We start from the raw sequence: 18,166 nt of genomic DNA, 5'->3' as shown, positions 1-18,166 counted from the left end.
GCTCTTAGCTTTACAAAGCTGATGTTTCTTACTACTGTATCAGGGAATGTATTCTTGTCATGGGCCACCACCTATGCTGAAGGTGGTGGGTCTATGGAAAGGACCTCTTCCTGGGTAACTGGGGAACCATATTTGTAAGTACTTTCTTTTGTCTTATGGGTATATTAATCTTGTGTTGCTGTTTATATTGCTACTGTGGCATATGGATGCAATATTTATTTATATTTAAATAAATAAATACTGACAATTTCCCAAACTTGGTGAAAGACAGAAATTTATAAATTCAAGAAGTTTAGCAAACCTGGGAAAAGGAGGGTAAATCCAAAGAACACCACATGTGGGCATACCACAATAAAAATCAAAGATTAAGAGACAATCAAGAAAGTAGTAGAAGAAAAATCATATACTGTAGACATGGGAAAAACAATACAAATGATGGTTGACTTCTCATAAGAAACAATGGTGCCAGAATACAAAACAGTAACATCTTTAAGCGCTGAAGGAAAACAAACAAACAAAAAAAACTGTCAACCAAGAATTCTAGATTGAGCAAAAATATCTTTCAGGATAGAAGATAAAATAAATTCATTAAAAAAAAAAACTAAGAATTTTTTTTTCTTTTTGCCAATAGCTATAAGAGATGAATAAATGCTGAAGGAAGTTCGTCAGGCTGAGGGGAAATACCTGACAGAAATTTAAATTTTCAGAAAGAAATTAAAAAAAAAAATGGAAATGGAAATGGTAAATATGTAGGTAAATACAAAAGATAATGTTCATTTCTCAGAATCTCTTTGAAATATGTAGAACTCTTACAGATGGAATTGTATCCTACCACAATTCCAGTGTGAAGCCCCGACCCTCCCTGTGACTGTTTTTGGAAGTGCGGACGTGATGAAGGAAATAAGGTTCTATGAGGTCGTAAGGGTTGGGCCCTAATCCAATAGAATTGCTGTCTTTATAAGAAGAGCCAGGATCACCAAAGCTCTCTCGCTACGTGCATGCACCTGGAAAAGGCCATGTGAAGACACAGTGAAAAGGCTGCTGCCTACAAGCCAAGAAGAGAGCTCTCATGAGAAACTGAACTTTCTAGCACTTTGATCATGGACTTCTAGCCTCCAAACTGTAAGAAAATGAGTGTTTATTGTTTAAGCCACCCAGTTGACGGTATTTCGTTATGGCACGCTGGACAGACTACTACGTTATTTAAAGCAAACAACATGGCAACTACTATATTCTTGGACGTAGAGCATATGTAGGCATCACACATACTATGACTACAGCATAAAGAGTTGGGGGGGGTGGCAAAGGGAACTATAGAGTTGAATGGTTTTTATATTTTACATGAAGTTATATAACATACAGTCTAAGTAGGCTGAAAATTTTAGGACGTTTATTGTATGTAATTCCTAAAGAAATCATTTAAAAAAAGGAATTCAAAAAATCATGCCTAAAAAGCAAACAGGAGAATTAAAATGGAATTCTGAAAACTGAAAGATATTTGAGTAATCCAAAAGATGGAAGAAAAGGAGAGACAGAGAAACAAAAAACAGAATCACCACAGAAAACAAATAGCAAAATGGAAGACCTATGCAACAATATGCATCTTCACACTGAATTGTGGATAGTTTCAACACTCTCAGTAAACATCAAAGATTACAAGACTGCAGAAAAGCAAGACCCAACTATATACTATGTATAAAAGATGCACTTTACATAGACTGGGACAGAGATGACGGTGCTTTGACTGATGGTGCTGGGAGTGAAGGTTAAAAAAAAACAGATGGAGTGGTCATATACATTTTAGAGTTAGAATCCATGGGGCTTTCTGACTGGATGTGGGCAGAGAAGGGAAAGGAGGGGTAAAGAATTAATCCTAATTTTCTGGCTTTAATAAAAATATAAATGATGGTGGTCTTTACTCAAATGAAGACAAATAATTGAGGATCAACCTAGAGAATGTATCAGTTACTAGAGTCAGAAAACTAATTCTGGAATCCTTCCTCCCCCTGTCTCCCTGACATTGAATCCATCTTCTCTCCATTCATAGCAATGCTATCCTTCAAAAACCTTGACCTCTCTCTCTTTTGCACACTTCACATCCAATCCATCAAGAAACTGCATCAGCTCTACCTTCAAAATATATCCCAAAACACGACCACTTTTTCCCAGCTCCACTGCCACCATCCTCACGTCTCAGCTGGTTTACTGCAGTGGCCTCTTTCTGGGGCCCCTACTTCCATCTCCCCCACTCCTACACCCACCCCATCGTTTATTCCCAGTGTAGCAGGCAGCAGTCTGAATGATCCCTTAAGAACTAAGTCCTATCTGTCCTGGGCTCCTTATTCTCCAGTAGCTTTCCATTTCACTCAGAGTAAAAGCCAAAATTCTAACAGTGGCCAATAATATAGCCCCAAATTACCTCGTGAACTGATTCACTACAACTCTCATTTTGGTTCACTCGGCTCCATCTTTGTGGCCTTCTTTGCTATTCCTGTACTACTGCAGGCAGGCCATCCTCCCTCAGGACCTGTGCACTGGTTTTTCCCTTGGCCTGGTATGTTCTTCCCCTAGGTTTCCAAATGGCTAACTTCCTTCCCTTCCTTGTTATGTATGTACGTCACATCAAAAAGGCCTAGTGTAACCACCTTATTTAAAATTGCAAACTGCTCACCTGAACCCATAAACTTACTTCCTCTTTTATTTTTAACGACTTATACCATAAAAGAAACTTTACTGCTTTCTCATTTTATTTATTTTGTAGGTTCTATCTCCTCTTGTTAGAATGTAAGCTTGACAAGGGGGCAGATTTTTGGAGTGAGGTAGAGGAGGGGCTGTTTTATTCTCTGCCTATTTCTCACTCAGAACAGTACCATGAACGTAGTGTAAATAACCATCACTCTAAAGAGTTTAAACTTTTATTAAATAGGTAACTGGAGAGGTATCAAGAGTGACAGGGTCATGTCTATGTGCTTTCACCACAATCTTTAAAGAGGATGTTGTGGAACGTTTGCGTTCCTTCAAAATTCATATGTTGAAATCCTAACCACCAGGGTAATGGTGTTGGGAAGTGGGACCCTTGGGAGGTGAGTAAGTCTGAGGGTGGAGCCCTCATGAACAGGATTAACACCCTTCTAAGGGTCTGAAGAGACCAGAGTTCTCCCCTTCCACCATGTGAAACTACAAGGAAAAGTCAGCCCTCTGCAACCCGGAAAGAAACCTCACCAGAAACCAACCATGCTGCTACCTTGATCTCGACTCCAGCCTCTAGAGCTGTGAGAAATAAAGTTCTGTTGTACAGACGCCCCTGCCCCCCCCACCCCCAGTCTATGGTAGTTTGTTAGAGTGGCCAAACTAAGACAGAGAGGTTAGAGAGGGAAGGATTAGAAAAAAGAAGGTAATTAGGGAGCTGTGCAGGGACCTGGGTGGGTATACAAAAAATACAGTGCAAGCCTGGGTGGGAGGGAACACAGGACCATTTGTTTATGCAGAGTTGGTCTCTGTATCCATGAAGTCATTCCAATTAGCCAATGAGAAATGCTGGGGACACACTTAAGTCTATACACAGATTCTGTCAATACTATACACATACATTTTTTTTTTCTCATGGCCTTACAAAGCCTGCCAACTGAATTTGCTTCGATGTACTTGAAAAGAAAGTCACACTAATTCCCAATAATTGCTTCTCCAGGGACTGTACAAGACAAGTATAAGAAAAACTCAAAAATGTAGCTCCACCAAAGTCGGGTCCAGTTCTGGAGAGATCTGGGTCTTCCGGTAGTAGACTTGGGTTTGAATCAAGGCTTTCCCACTTATAACTATTAAGATCTTGATGAAGCTACCTCATTGTTCTGAACCTATTTATTCACTAGTAAAACTAATGTAACAACACTGACCATACAGACATGCTGTGCAGATCAGACAGAATACTAAATCTTAAAAAGGGCCTGAAAGTGTCTGTCCCATAACAGATACTCTAAGTAGGCTTCAGGGGTCATGCAATCTACTTTATGTGCTACCCTAACTTATAATTATCAGGCCTATATCTAACCCTCCCATTAGATGATAAGCTACTGGAGGACAGGAATCATGTGACTGTATTCTTGCCTGGCCCAGAGTCATCTCTGTCACATGATGGAAAGAATGAACGAATAAAGGGGTGAAATCACTATCTCCATCCACGCACAGCATGTGTACAACCCGAGCTCTTCATACACCCACTTGTGGAGCACTGATGGACTTCCTGAGGCTAGCCCCAGGCTGAGTGGCACTGGGGATAGAGGTCCGGGAGAGAGGCCCCCCAATGCACAAATGCTAAAATTCTGAGCACACAGCATCTTGCTACATGGTGACCCTGGGGCTCAAGTTCATAAATTTAAATTCTGGGTTCAAACAATTCAAAGGTGGGGCGCCTGGGTGGCTCAGTAGGTTAAAGCATCTGCCTTCGGCTCAGGTCATGATCCCAGGGTCCTGGGATCGAGTCTTGCATCGGGCTCCCTGCTCAGCGGGGAGCCTGCTTCTCCCTCTCCCTCTGCCCACTACCCCCAGCTTGTGCTCTCTCTCTGTCAAATAAATAAATAAAATCTTAAAAAACAAAAACAAAAACAATTCAAAGGTAATCCCCACCCAAGGCCAATTATCCCAGAAAGCCAAAGCCACCAGAGAGGCAGCTTAGGAATTTGACTTAGCCTCCCTTACTCCACACCTCCCCCAATGAAAATGACTCCAACTTAAGACAGACAAGAGTGCTTGGAGAAAGGGATGGCCAAGGGCCAGCTGGAAACCAGCTTCAGCATCTGGATGCAGTGACTGCATGGGCTGGTGTTCTATGGAAAAGGTCTGGGCAAAAAAGCAATGTTGTTTGCACAGCTATTCTGGAGAGAGTATTGACAAGCACGAGGCAAGCCCTGCTGCGTGCCCGATTGATGCAACTAAAATCAATCATCCACGGGCTGGAGGCATGTGCCCTTCTAAAAGGAAATGAGTATCAGTGGCACAAGCTTGAAACGAGTGAAAAATGAATCCAAATCTCAGTCAAATGAAACTGTAAGAGGTCCAGAACCAGAAAAGATCCTATTCTATTTTTTTTTTCCTTCATCCTGAAGTTAACCAGATGGAGACTTTTTTTTTTTTTCCCCCCAGTACCAAGCTATTCACACACTTGGAATGATTTGCTTTGGGATGGAAGATTTTTTTTTTTTAATTGTAAAAATGAGACAAAATAGCTTCCCCCCCCCCAAATCTAGTGTTTAGGTAATTTTTTTCTTTTTTTCTTCCCTTCTTTCTCCTCCTTCCCTTCCCTCTTCTCCTTTCTCTTCTCTTCTGCTTCAGATGGTATGTTTGTGACCGTGTTTAGAATATACTCTGGACAACGTAATAATGCAGCAGTTTCACACACAGCATATCAGAGATGTGTATTTGAAACAAAGAACATAAAACATGCAACTTCCTCTCACAGAGTCCTACATGAAAACAATGTGTTGTAAAACCAGAGACCCGAATTTCACAACAGAATAAACGAGAATAAGTAAATGGAAAGGAATGATGAACGGCAAAGGAGCCACATAAAAAGGCCACTGATGGTGCATCAGGAATCTCTCTGGGCTGTGTTTACTACCCTGAGTGTGCACTCTTCATCTGTGTATTTGGATAACCACTGTACCTATTTCACAGGGATTTTGACAGAATTAAAGGAGATAGTATATGCCAAGCTCTTGGCATCGAGACTGGGAAATAAGCCTTCAAAATAAATGTGAGGCATTGTGATTATCATGAATATCATTCAAGGATTAATAAGATTATGTATATAAATCCTTTTCACAGAAAAACATTCTCAATAAAGTAGGATTATTATTATCATTATTTTTTTCTTTTATTATGTTATGTTAGTCACCATACAGTACATCATTAGTTTTTGATGTAGTGTTCCATGATTCATTGTTTGCGTATAACACCCAGTGCTCCGTTCAGTACATGCCCTCTTTAATACCCATCACCAGGCTAACCCATCCCCCCACCCCCCTCCCCTCTAGAACCCTCAGTTTGTTTCTCAGAGACCATAGTCTCTCATGGTTCATCTCCCCCTCCGATTCCCCCCCTTCATTTTTCCCTTCTTACTATCTTCTTCTTTCTTTTAACATATAATGTATTGTTTCAAAGGTACAGGTCTATGATTCAACAGTCTTACACAATTCACAGCGCTCACCCTATCACATACCCTCCCCAGTGTCTATCACCCAGCCACCCTATCCCTCCCACCCCCCACCACTCCAGTAACCCTCAGTTTGTTTCCTGAGATTAAGAATTCCTCATATCCGTGAGATCATATGACATCATTATTATTTTTATTTCATTTCTTTCTTTTATAGGTTGTTTCTGTCTCTTTGCTTGCCTCCTCCGGACTGGACTGTTGCTTTACTGGGCAGTCTCTTCTGTTCTTGATTCAGATTTTGCCCCATCATGCTAGCTTTTGGATTTCCTAAGATTTTGTTCTCTATAATGCACAGGTCAATCATGCCCCACTTGTATGGACAATGAAATATAAGTAGAATAGCCCAAAGTCGGGCTCCAAGTGCAGCTTGGTTGGTGACAGTGCAAAATCACTAACTAGAGAAAGGCTAATAATTCCCATGACTCCTGTTGAAAGTCATAGTAGACTATTATGAAGATTTTATTAATGGCCAAAAAGAGGTCACATTTTTTATTTAAATTCAGGATCCTGAAACAGGCATAACCAATTCTTATCCATAAAGATATGTCATAATGTTTGGGTAAAGATGGCTTATATCCATAGCAACAGAGCGAACTTTGAGCCAAATACTTGGAAAAGTATTTCCAGACTGACACAGATGTTCAATTTGCATACCAAGGCTCTGAAAACCTGTTGATGGGCAGCTTTGTGGACAATGCATTCTGCACAAAGAGTTGGTTTACTGGATCATTATCCTTGTTTTAAAAAAAAAAAGCCTCTGGATTGTGTCCTCTATGAGTTCCGGGTCTGCAAAGGGTGATTATACCACGATGCAGGGTTGAAACAGGCTATATTTCAGTAATGGGCTTTCAATACATCACAGAAAGGGAATGGATAGTTAAGTGAAACGTGTATACACACAACACTCATTTCAGTAGGAGAATGCAAAGCCTGAGTCCCCTGGCACCTTCATACAGCCGTGTCGTCTTCTTAGCTTCTCTAGCATTGGGTTCTTACAGACCAACCAGATATTCTTTCTTTTACAGGCACTGTCTACTAGACAACGAGCTCCTCAAAACCAGGGCCCGATGGAGGTCTTGCTCATTGAATGCATCTCTGCAGCCTGGCACAAAAGCAAGCGCACAGAACATGGGCTTCAAAGCCAGCCAGCCACCTATGCTTCCACCAACTTTGAAAGAGAACTTGAGGCAGCTAGGTATAAAACAGCCACATACTAAGAAACGGAAACAATGGGGATTTGCATCCAGAGCCAGCTTTGGATCTGATCGGTTATCATTCGGTTGAACATTTGGAAGAGCTGGTATGGGAACGAGACCACAAACAGACGATGTGAGATTGGCTAACTGAGCCTAGGTCTCCTTTTCTCTTGCCTTCCACATGCAATCCTTCCAAGGCTTGTCGATCTCCTGACCTCAGTTCTCAGTTATCACTGCCCCTGTCCTCCTCATTCAAGCCCCCATGGCTTTCTGTCTGTGGACTAACCGACTAAAACCGGTCTCCCCACCTTCAGCCGTGTGCCCTCAGGCCTTCTTCCTCACGGCTGCTAGCCAGAGTTTGTACAACTGAGATCTGAACATGCACTGCTTCCCCTTGGTCTACCAGACAGAGATCAGTTCCTTAGCCTGTTCTCCAGGGACTTCTTCTTTTTTTTTTTTTTTTAAAGATTTTATTTATTTATTTGAGACAGAGAGAATGAGATACAGAGAGCATGAGAGGGAGGAGGGTCAGAGGGGGAAGCAGACTCCCTGCCGAGCAGGGAGCCCGATGCGGGACTCGATCCTGGGACTCCAGGATCATGACCTGAGCCGAAGGCAGTCGCTTAACCAACTGAGCCACCCAGGCGCCCCTCCAGGGACTTCTTATGATGTGGTCCCTACCCCAGCTCTCTAACTTTTATTGTCAGTCTTTCTTCTAAGAACAGTTTATGCCACAGCTGAGATGCTGGACTATGTGCCATCATCTCAAATAAGCCTTGTTATTTGTCACTCCCATATCTTTGTTCCTACGCCAGTTCTCCTGCCTAGAGGAGTATCTCTACCCTTCTTTGCCTGGTTGGTCTCTATTTACCTTTTAAGACTCAACATAACTGCTTTCTCCCCTGCAAAAAGTTTTTTTTAACCTAGCTGTACGCCAGCTCTGTGCTTTGTCCCCCTGGTACAGTACTCATCTCACTTTTATGGGTCTTCTATCTTCCCTATTAGACAACCCCATGAATTCATCAAATTTTTATCAACTACCTTCTATGAACCAGGCACTGAGCTGGATGCAAAGAAAAGTAGGATATGGCCCTTACCTTTAAGGAGCTCACAGATTTCTGGAAATAGCAAGTTAGTAAACCAATAAGAACATAGAATATTATAAGTAGAGTTGTGTCTTAAAGGACAAGTAAAATTATCTAAGTGGTAAAGAGCTCTCTGAGCAGGGAAAGAAACACATCCAAAGGCAGAAGAGTAGAATAACATAAGTCATGGGGAAGCTGTGGGTAGGGTAATCTAGCCTCAGTGACAAGTACATGTGTGGGATTGAGGGGATGGACCATGAGAGGTATGACGTGCCCAGAAAACTATCTGAATGATGTCCTCAAGGCTATGGAGAACCACTAAAGGATTTCAGCTGGTGACTTACGTGGTCCTTTTTACAAAGTAGAATATCACTTTCACTGCCATGGAAAAAAAAAGGATTTTTGTGTGAAAGGCGACAAGATGGGTTAGTCATCATTGCCTGGACCAACATTTATTCCTTTGGCAAATGCATGCTGACTATGCACCATATGTTGACAAAGCTAAGTTTTCTGATATAGGAACCTGCAAATCTTCCAGATCCTGGGTATATGGGTAGTGCGACAAAATAGGCTGGTCAAGGTTATAAAAACATTTGGAAAACAGTGTGGAGGTGCCTCAGATAAAAATAGAGCTACCCTATGACCCAGCAATTGCACTACTGGGTATTTACCCCAAAGACATAGACGTAGTGAAAAGGAGGGCCATATGCACCCCAATGTTCATAGCAGCAATGTCCACAATAGCCAAACTGTGGAAAGAGCCGAGATACCCTTCAATGGACGAATGGATAAAGAAGATGTGGTCCATATATACAATGGAATATTACTCAGCCATCAGAAAGGATGAATACCCAACTTCTCCAACAACATGGATGGGACTGGAGGAGAGTATGCTAAGTGAAATAAGTCAAGCAGAGAAAGTCAATTATCATATGGTTTCACTTATTTGTGGAACATAAAGAATAGTATGGAGGACATTAGGAGAAGGAAAGGAAAAATGAAGGGGGGAAATCGGAGGGGGAGATGAATCATAAGAGACTATGGACTCTGAGAAACAAACTGAGGGTTTTAGAGGGGAGGAGGGTGGGGAGATGGGTTAGCCCAGTGGTGGGTATTAAGGAGGGCACGTACTGCATGGAGCACTGGGTGTTATATGAAAACAATGAATTGTGGATCACTATATCGAAAACTAATGATGTATTGTATGGTGACTAACATAACATAATAAAATAAACTTTAAAAAAAAATTTAGACCCATATTAAGAAAGTGTCAACTTACTAGTTTTCCAGTAACGCTCTGACCACCTTCATTCAGCCAGAACCCAGGGACCATGGCTGAGAAATAAGGGCCCCAGACACCTGGTACAAAAATTGGGTCTTTGCTGATCTGAAAAGAAAGAGGCAAAATAGATGAAAATAAGTGATGCTCAGGGCTAGAAGAAGCCTTAACCTCCTCCCATCCGGTTTCTATGACCGTGAAATTCAACTTCTCATTAAATACCTTCTTTGGTAAGAAAGTCATTCCTTCCAAAGGAAGGGCATGGCTTCATCTTTGGAGGCCTTCTTGATAAATTCATTTAGATGTCAGGGTAGCAAAAGAGATCATTTTGGAAAGAAACTAATGAGACATTTCCTTGCTGGCTCCCTCTCTGTGGTAGACTCATTGCAAAAATGGTCCCCATTCTCCTTCCTCCATGAATCCAACCTCTTTGCAAGGAGACTTTGCGACTCCTCTCATTGACAGGTGGAGTCCCCACCCCTTGAATCTGGGTCAGCCTTGTGACTTGTTTTGGCCAACAGAATGAGATGGAAGTAACACTGTGTCAGTTTTCCAGGCTTAGGCCTGAAGAGGACTGTGTGCTTCTATTCTTTCCCTTGGTTCTCCACCTTTGCCAGAAGAGCCCAGAGTAACCTGCTGGATGGAAGGACAAGCAACAGAGCTGAGTCAGCCCAAATGTAGCAAGCGACGTCTGACATATAAGAGACAGACCAAACAAGATCAGCAAATCATCCTAGTCAACAAGCACTAACAAGTCCAGATCACAGAATCACCCAGCTAACTGGCAGACCTGTAAACAAAAATTCATGTCTTGTACGTCACTAAGATTGTGTGTTTGTCACCTAGCATTTCTGTGGTAGATAACTGATACATTCCCTTCCTTCTACAAACACTTACTAGTCACAACTATTAGCATGCCATCTCCCTCTCTTGGGTGCTGGAGATAAAGAGATGAATCAGACAGAGTTCCTATCTTCAAGCAGCTACTCATCTAGAGGGGCGCTTTACAAGTAAATAGACAAATAGGATACAGTGTGGCCCACGGGATGATAAAGAGAAAACATAGAATGTTATGGAGGGACAGAGGGGGCAAGGCGTGAATGGTCTGAGAGAACAGGACATAGATGTAGGATTGAGCCAGGCATGATAGATCAAGGGAATGGCTTGAACAAAGCCATGTAGGTGAGGGAGAGGTGCTCTTAGGATTTAAGACACTATGTTCCACAGAAGTCCTTTCAGGTGTTAGGAGAATATACCAAAACATGAACCAGGACAGACAAGGAAGGACCATGTGTTCACTCATCTGGAATGGCACATGCTTCTCATCCATCTAGTAGGGATGCATGCTGAAGTCATATTTCTGGTTGTGGAGAGGTGTAGTTAGAGGGTGGGGAGGAAAAGGGAGTGAAGCATACCAGGTCTAGTCCCACATGTCTTCTGGACAGGTAGGAAATCTATTTATTCATTTATCCTACAAATATTTATTCAGCCCTTATTATATACTTGGTACTATGTCACATCCTGGGGATATAGAATTGAACTGAATATTCATGATTTCTACCTCCATGAAATTTATAGCCCAGCATTTTAGCACCGGAACAAGCTTTCTTTAAATGTCTTGACCCCCACTATTCCAGTTCCCTTTTCACTAAACTAGTGAGTCCTCAAATCAGTGGGATTTCCAACCCTCAAATATGAAGAAAGTGAGGGAACTACACAACACTGTCAACTTTAAATTTTGTGAAATAAAGATAACCTATAAAAAGGGACATTTAGCACCTAAAATAGGAATAATGTCAGGGAAAAAGGAAAGACTTTTACAAGAAAAGACAGTTTGGCTTACAATGACATATTCACTCATTTCCTTATTGGTTTAACAGATGTTTCCTGAATTCCTTATGTGGTATAAGCCTGTGCCAGGCACTGGCAATGAATGTGAAATAAAACAGCATGGTCCCTGCCCTCATGAAGCATTCTGTCTTGAGATGGGGTCAGATGAGAGTGGCTAATCCTTCAAGTTTGGCCAGGAATCTCCTAGGTTTAGCAGTCAAGATCTTGTGTCCTAGAAAACCATTCAGTCCTGGGCAAACGGGACAAATCACTGGGCACCCTCAGATAGATATTAGTTAGATCACTGCACAGATGTGTAATTATAAACTGTGATAAATAAATGAATGAAAATCAAAAGGTACTACAAGGGCAAATAAGTGAGGTACCTAATTTAGTCTAGGGGTCTCAGAAGGCTTTTTTCAGGAGGCAATATTTGAATTAAGATGTAAACTACACACAGAAGTCACTCAGTAGGTGTGAGGGTATTTGTGTGAGTACATGTGTAAGTGTGTGTAAGTGCGTGTTTGTGCATGTGTGTATGATAATGGAGACGGTTCCCACCAGAAGGAGCACACACTAAATGGTCTTCGTTTTCGTCACTTTGTCTTTGCCCGTGAAAATTTATCACATGCCGTGCCTAGACACTACTCATCCCAGACTGGCTTTGGGGTGAATAAGAAAGCTCATGTTCACAACCACTTAGGACCCAGTGTTTGGGCAGGTACATGGATAAATGCCAAAGTCAAATCATCTCTTATCATGCCCTGCACCCCTTCCCTTCCAGAACTCTTAGCCCTGTTTCAAAGATTAGTCTCAGTGAGCTTGTTGTATAAGACATCCACAGTCACACAGTAACCACCCAAGGTGGGATTTGAACCCAGGCAGATGTTGGACTCAAATCATATGGTATGTTTTATTCTTAACTTTTTATACATAAACTGCTTTGGAAGGTTATGCATCACCCCCCACCTCCACCCCATCTCACAATTTATTTAAACTTGTTCCTGAGTCAGCTGCGGCAGAGCTTCACTGGAAGATGAGGGTCTGCTGCTCAGAAATGTCAGATGAAGGCTTTGCCTGGCTCTGTCCAGGGAGAAAGTTTTGAGCTGATTCCTGTTTGTGCTCACTCGTTTGAAATGGCACATGCTTCTCATCAGACATCTGAGTAAAGCAAGGAAACCAACACACAGAAATATGTTTCCCAGAGCATTTCCAATCACTTCTAAACCCTGTGCTCTTGGAGAAAACAAGTAATAGTTTGTTTTGACAGAGAGAGAGAGAGAGAGGCACATCTGTATGTTTCTGTGTGCTTTACTTCTTTGCAGTAAACCTAAATATTTAGAGATATTTTTGTGAAAGCTCTTTCCCATGCTGATGCCTATCTTGGCCTGGAGGCTGCTTTGTTACCCAAAGAAGGGAGTCCCTTTTATTCCACTGATAACAACTGTCTGTACAGGACGTTGATTTCCAGTCATGGTGATGCTGTTGGCAACAATAGTCAAGATTGACTGGGTACTTACTAAAGGCCTTATTCCAAGCATATTATTGAAATTAAACCACATAACCCTCATAAAAACCCTGAAGGAAGATTCCACCACTATTCCTATTAAATAGATGTACAAACTAAAGCAGAGAGAGTTTAATTCCATGTCCAAGGTTATAAAAATGCAAAGCAGCCAGGCACCACACTCTGCAGGTTCTAAATTTGTCTCTGCCAAAGTATGGTCTTATTTTTAGGCTACCATTGCTTCTTTGAATCCTTCTTTGGCTCCCAAGGGCAGAAAGCAAGGGCCATCACAGCCAACATAGACTCATTCAAATGGAACAAACCTTCTGGCCCTGATAACAAGTTAGGGAATCTGCATTTCTAAAAAGCTTTTGGAAAATTTTCCCCTATAGGCTTGTGAAGAGCGGAGGGAGTTGAGTGTGGGTTGAGTCAAAGACCTATCTCTTCCAGCCTGCGGGATTCCAGCCAGGTGATCTCACACAAGCTCATCTTTCTGGGCCTCAGTTCCCTCAGTTCAAAAAGGGGAGGATTGATAGAAATGTTGGAGGACTTTGGTGAAGATGGAATAAGCCGTCAACTACAAACAGCTTATTATATGTTCAATACCAAATACACGCTGGTTCTCCTTGAAATGAAGCTTGTGATGGAACAGTCAGGGAAAAGATTGAACGACCACAGCAAAAGTAATTACGACCCGGTAAGAAGGTCTCTAGATTTGCCCGTGGTCTAATTTAGTCAATATTCTTAACAATGAAGTAGACCATGATACAAAAGTAAAGCTTATCATATTTTCAGACAGTATAAACGTGGGAGGATATTATGCTCCATATGATGGAGCATGTCCAAATCAAGATTCAAAATTACTTCCAAGAGCTAGAACATTAAGCAAAATACAAGAAACTAGTTAACATTTGTTGAATCGTATGGTTCAACCTTCATACTTAAAAGGTACTGGAAATATTCTCTTCCATAATACTCCTTCTCACGGGTGGTGGCACAAGAGTATTCAATTTGGTAAGGTTTAAACATCATGTAGACATGTGCTATATTCTTTAATTATGTGTGATATAAATAAAATAAAGTTACAGAAACCTGCAATAAAACAAAACATTTGGTTGCACACCATATGCCAGGCACTGAGATCAGCATCAAGCCTATAAAAATAATAAAGTAAAATAATAATAACAATAATAATTACTAATAAGGCATGGCCCCTTTCCTCAAAGGGCTCCTCGTCTTAACCAGGCAGACAAATGGTAGAAATTACAACAAAGCGTGCTAGGTGTTATAGTCAGGTAGGAGAGAAGTGTGGCAGAAACCCAAGCTTTCCAGAGATGGCCACATGTGAGCTAGGCCTGAAGGAAACAACTGTTTCCAGGCTGGGCTCACACTCATGAAGCTGCACAGGCATTTTGGTTTTCATGAAGGCTTACAGTTCTGAATTCTACTTTAACTAAAAGGTCATAAGTTTTGAAGGATAGGTGTATTTTTGCATCAATAGACCCTAGTGCTCATCAAAAATTCAATTTTTTAAAAAGCCATGGCTTTTGAAAAGGAAAAAGTTCCCAGTGAAACCACCCTCTAAGTCAGGCAATGATAGAAAAAAATCACACAGAAATAAGGATAATAATAAGAAATAATAAAAGAGTAATTGCTAACAGTTAACTGCGGGCTTATAAAATGCCAAATACTCTTCTAGGCTCTTTACAGACGTTCTGTCATTTAATACTCATGAAAACCCAATGAGATAGGTCCTATTATTATACTCACCCCAAAACGAGGAAATCTAAACTGAAGGAGGTCAGAGAGCTAGTATATAAAAGAGGAGTAGCTTCAGATCCAAACAAGATCCAAGCTATGAACTTATTTCCCTCTGCAGATCCTATTTTCCTCATCTATAAAATAAATAGGTTGGACTAGAATATTTAATAACTCCTTTGTCTTAGAGATTATCTAAGATTCCATGAAGTTGAGTCATTCTTCCCCAACCTGCCAATGAGAATTCTCCAGCAGGCTATTTCAATACAGACACTGCCCCATGGCTCAGGGGATCCCACTGGGTGGCCTCTTGGGGCTTCTCAAAGTCCCAACTTTGCCCAGCCACCCCTGTGACTGTGGCCTAGATTACCAGGGGCCTTTCTCGACGATCAGCTTCATGAATTGCATTTAATGGCTACTATCCATAATATCTGACATTCACTGAACAAATACTCAGCAAATATTTCTTGGATACACACGGAATTCAAACTATTGCTTCAAACATGCAAAGATACAGAAAGATGGGCATCAGAGCCCTGTATCCACCTGCGGTGCAATCTAGTAGGAGATAAGGTGCATGATGGGCTGGGGGTAACTCAGGTATCAAGTGATTTGTGAGTTTATATTTGTATTCAAACGTGCAATTACCCTGATAGTACATGGAGTTGAACAAGCATGGCCCATTTGATAGCTGAAGACAAAGGCGTGAGGAGGGTGGGCAGACTACTGGGGATCACAAGGATGAGAAACGGCCGAGCAGGGAGTAGAAGCCACCCTCCATTTGCTCCTGCCTCTTTGCATGTCCTTGCCCAAGCTGGTTCCATGAGTGGGTGCCACTGGCTACGTTTCAGCGGAGGCTACGCTCTCGTCAGCTGAGGTTCCCTGCAGTGCTAAAGCCCAAGAGCCTGCTCACACCTCTTGCTGGGACAGATGACTGGGCTCCAAGCAGGGAGCCACTCCAGCAATTTCCGTTCTGCCCGGCCCCCTCCCCATCACGCCGGGGTTGGCAGAAACCTCTGGCAGGGGCGGCAGGCAGGCTCCAGGCACCAGTGGTGCTGGAAGGGAGCAGGAGGTTTTGTTCTGAGCGCCTCCAGCCAGGTTGGGAATTTTAGAGGGTAGCCACAGGCATGTGTGGGGCTGAGTATTTCCATGGTGGCTCATCTCTCCCTCCAAACGGACTGTGCTATCGTCTTACTAGGAAAAAAACCATTTACATACATTCCAGCCAACTCCCAGCTCACTCCACAGTACAAAAAAGAGCACAGAGAATTTGGTTTTTGAATGGGGCTCTTAGCCTTGACCTCTATTTCTGTACTTCTCAGATTAAATTGTAATGAGTTGGGTGCCTCTCCTGCGAAATAGTGAGGAGATACCTCTTATCTCAAAGACAGTGAACATGATTTAGTAATGTGAGCACAGACCTTGGGAGTTAGACAAACCTGAGTTTCGATTCTGGCCAGACTGTTTATTAGCCATGTGCCTTTGAATCTGTCTGAGACTCAGTTTCCTCATTTATAACTGGGATAATCTCACCTCCCACAGAGTTCTGTGTGAGTCCTAAGTGGTATAATGTGTATAAAAATCTTAGGACATAATATGCTCTCAAGAAATGTGAAACAACAGATGGCTTAACTCTACTCCTTTTTGGGACAGTGGAAAGATCTGGAGTCCAAAGTCCTGGGTTCCATACTAGGCTCTACCCCTTTTTAGTTCTGTCCCTTTGGGAGGTTCTCCTTCCTCATCCCTCCTAAACTCACTCCTCCGTGTTTGTCTCATGGGGTCAGCCCATCCCTCCCGTGGGTGCGATGGCAATTTTTATGCTGTTGAGTCCCAAATTGTTCTCCCAAACTCAGGCCTTGCTCTTGAGTTCCAAATTGGACACCTGACCTGGATGTCTAATCAATGTATCCAAAATAGAACTCGCCATCCTTCCTCCCAGGGCTGCTCTTGTGCTGGGGTCCCTGTCTGCCTATCTATCCAACCACTAGGATACCATTCTTAACCTTAAGATGCAGTCATCTTTCTCCTCTGCCCCATAACAGGCCCTATACGCTGTCAACTCTATTTTTTAAACAAAGCTTGTTTCTCCCCATTGCCCCATTAGTCCAGTCCTTTATTATCTCTCGCTTGGGTTATTGCAATAGTAATTAAGCTGGTTTCCCTGTCTCAAATACTGCCTTCTCCTGCACCCCCAAAAACCATGCTCAGAGAATCCAACTTCCTTACCTCCAATACAATGATCCTTCTAACACACAAACCTAATTATAATTATATCATTCCCTTACATGCTTTAGGAGTTCCCCATGACATATGAGACCTTTCTGACCTGGCTTTTATCTATGTGTCTCGCCTTATCACACATGGTACCATTTCCTCACTGTTTGTTCCATCATTTTTACTCCAAGAAGCCCATCATAGCCTAGAAATTCCCCCAAGTGTGCCATTTTCTTTCTCATCTCTATGTCTTCATAAATTCTCCTCTAAAAGGCATTCCTTCTGACCTCTCCCTGACTAACTCTTCCATGTCCTTTTATAGGATTCAGCTCATTATTATCTGCTCTGGGAAGCTTTTCTAAACCCTGACTGGCTGAGTTGCTTCTTCTTACATCTTCCTTAACCCTCTGTACTTCTACACTGTAGGCTGTCACAATATATGTTACGTGTATACACAGTATATTGTGTATATTAAATACGTGCATGTGTATATACTTGTACCTATAAATCGCATGTAATGTGTATTTAGTATGTAATATGCATATAAAATGCTTTATAAACTAAATCACACAATGCAGCACATGGCTGAAATTGTCAACAATGTCACAGATATTCAGAGCAATAGCACAGGACACGTGTTCCATCACCCATAAGTGGCACAGAGTTAATAAAGTTCAGGCTTGCCAAATTTTCCTCTTCTCTGGTTGGAGGTTTCTGAAAGGTTAAGAGTCCTCCAGTAGACAGTATGCCCTTCCTAGAAATCCAATCCCCTTATTTCAGTTTGAGCAAAACAAGAACACATGAAACCTGTCCACAGATATCTCCTGGGGCTTAGCAGTTTGAGCAGGCAGGAGGGCACTGAACGGGTTTGTCACCCAACCAAACAGTCCCCAAATTTGGGATGGAGGGAGGCAGCCAAATGTTGCTTGCAATGTCCTGAGTTATTTGCCAACTATTTTGGACTCCCTAAACCCCGAATTCCTTAATCTTCATCATTTTGAAACCCATATGTGATCACAATAGAAATTTAATCCATATGTTTCTCATTCACATACACTTAAAACACACTAAAAACACACCCAAAGTTGC

At 42.0% G+C, this 18,166-nt stretch overlaps 1 protein-coding gene across 19 annotated transcripts in view; it reads right to left on the bottom strand.

Annotated features, from left to right (window-relative positions):
• FGGY (FGGY carbohydrate kinase domain containing) overlaps positions 1-18,166 on the bottom strand; it is a 387,087-nt gene that overhangs the window by 119,448 nt on the left and 249,473 nt on the right. For 18 of the 19 annotated variants that reach the window (XM_081818507.1, XM_081818506.1, XM_081818515.1 and 15 more), the window contains one exon: positions 9,769-9,876. The exons of the other annotated variant lie outside the window; for it this stretch is intronic. In XM_081818507.1, the coding sequence (XP_081674633.1) occupies positions 9,769-9,876 (108 nt within the window). The remainder of the gene's footprint in view (positions 1-9,768; positions 9,877-18,166) is intronic. 19 annotated transcript variants of the gene reach the window in all.

The sequence above is a fragment of the Leptonychotes weddellii genome, chromosome 4 (genome assembly GCF_054177405.1).
Source record: "Leptonychotes weddellii isolate Sample4059 chromosome 4, ASM5417740v2, whole genome shotgun sequence".
In the NCBI taxonomy this organism is placed as follows: Eukaryota; Metazoa; Chordata; class Mammalia; order Carnivora; family Phocidae; genus Leptonychotes; species Leptonychotes weddellii.
Note: the sequence above shows the minus strand (reverse complement) of the source record. Positions and strands in the feature narration are given on the sequence as shown.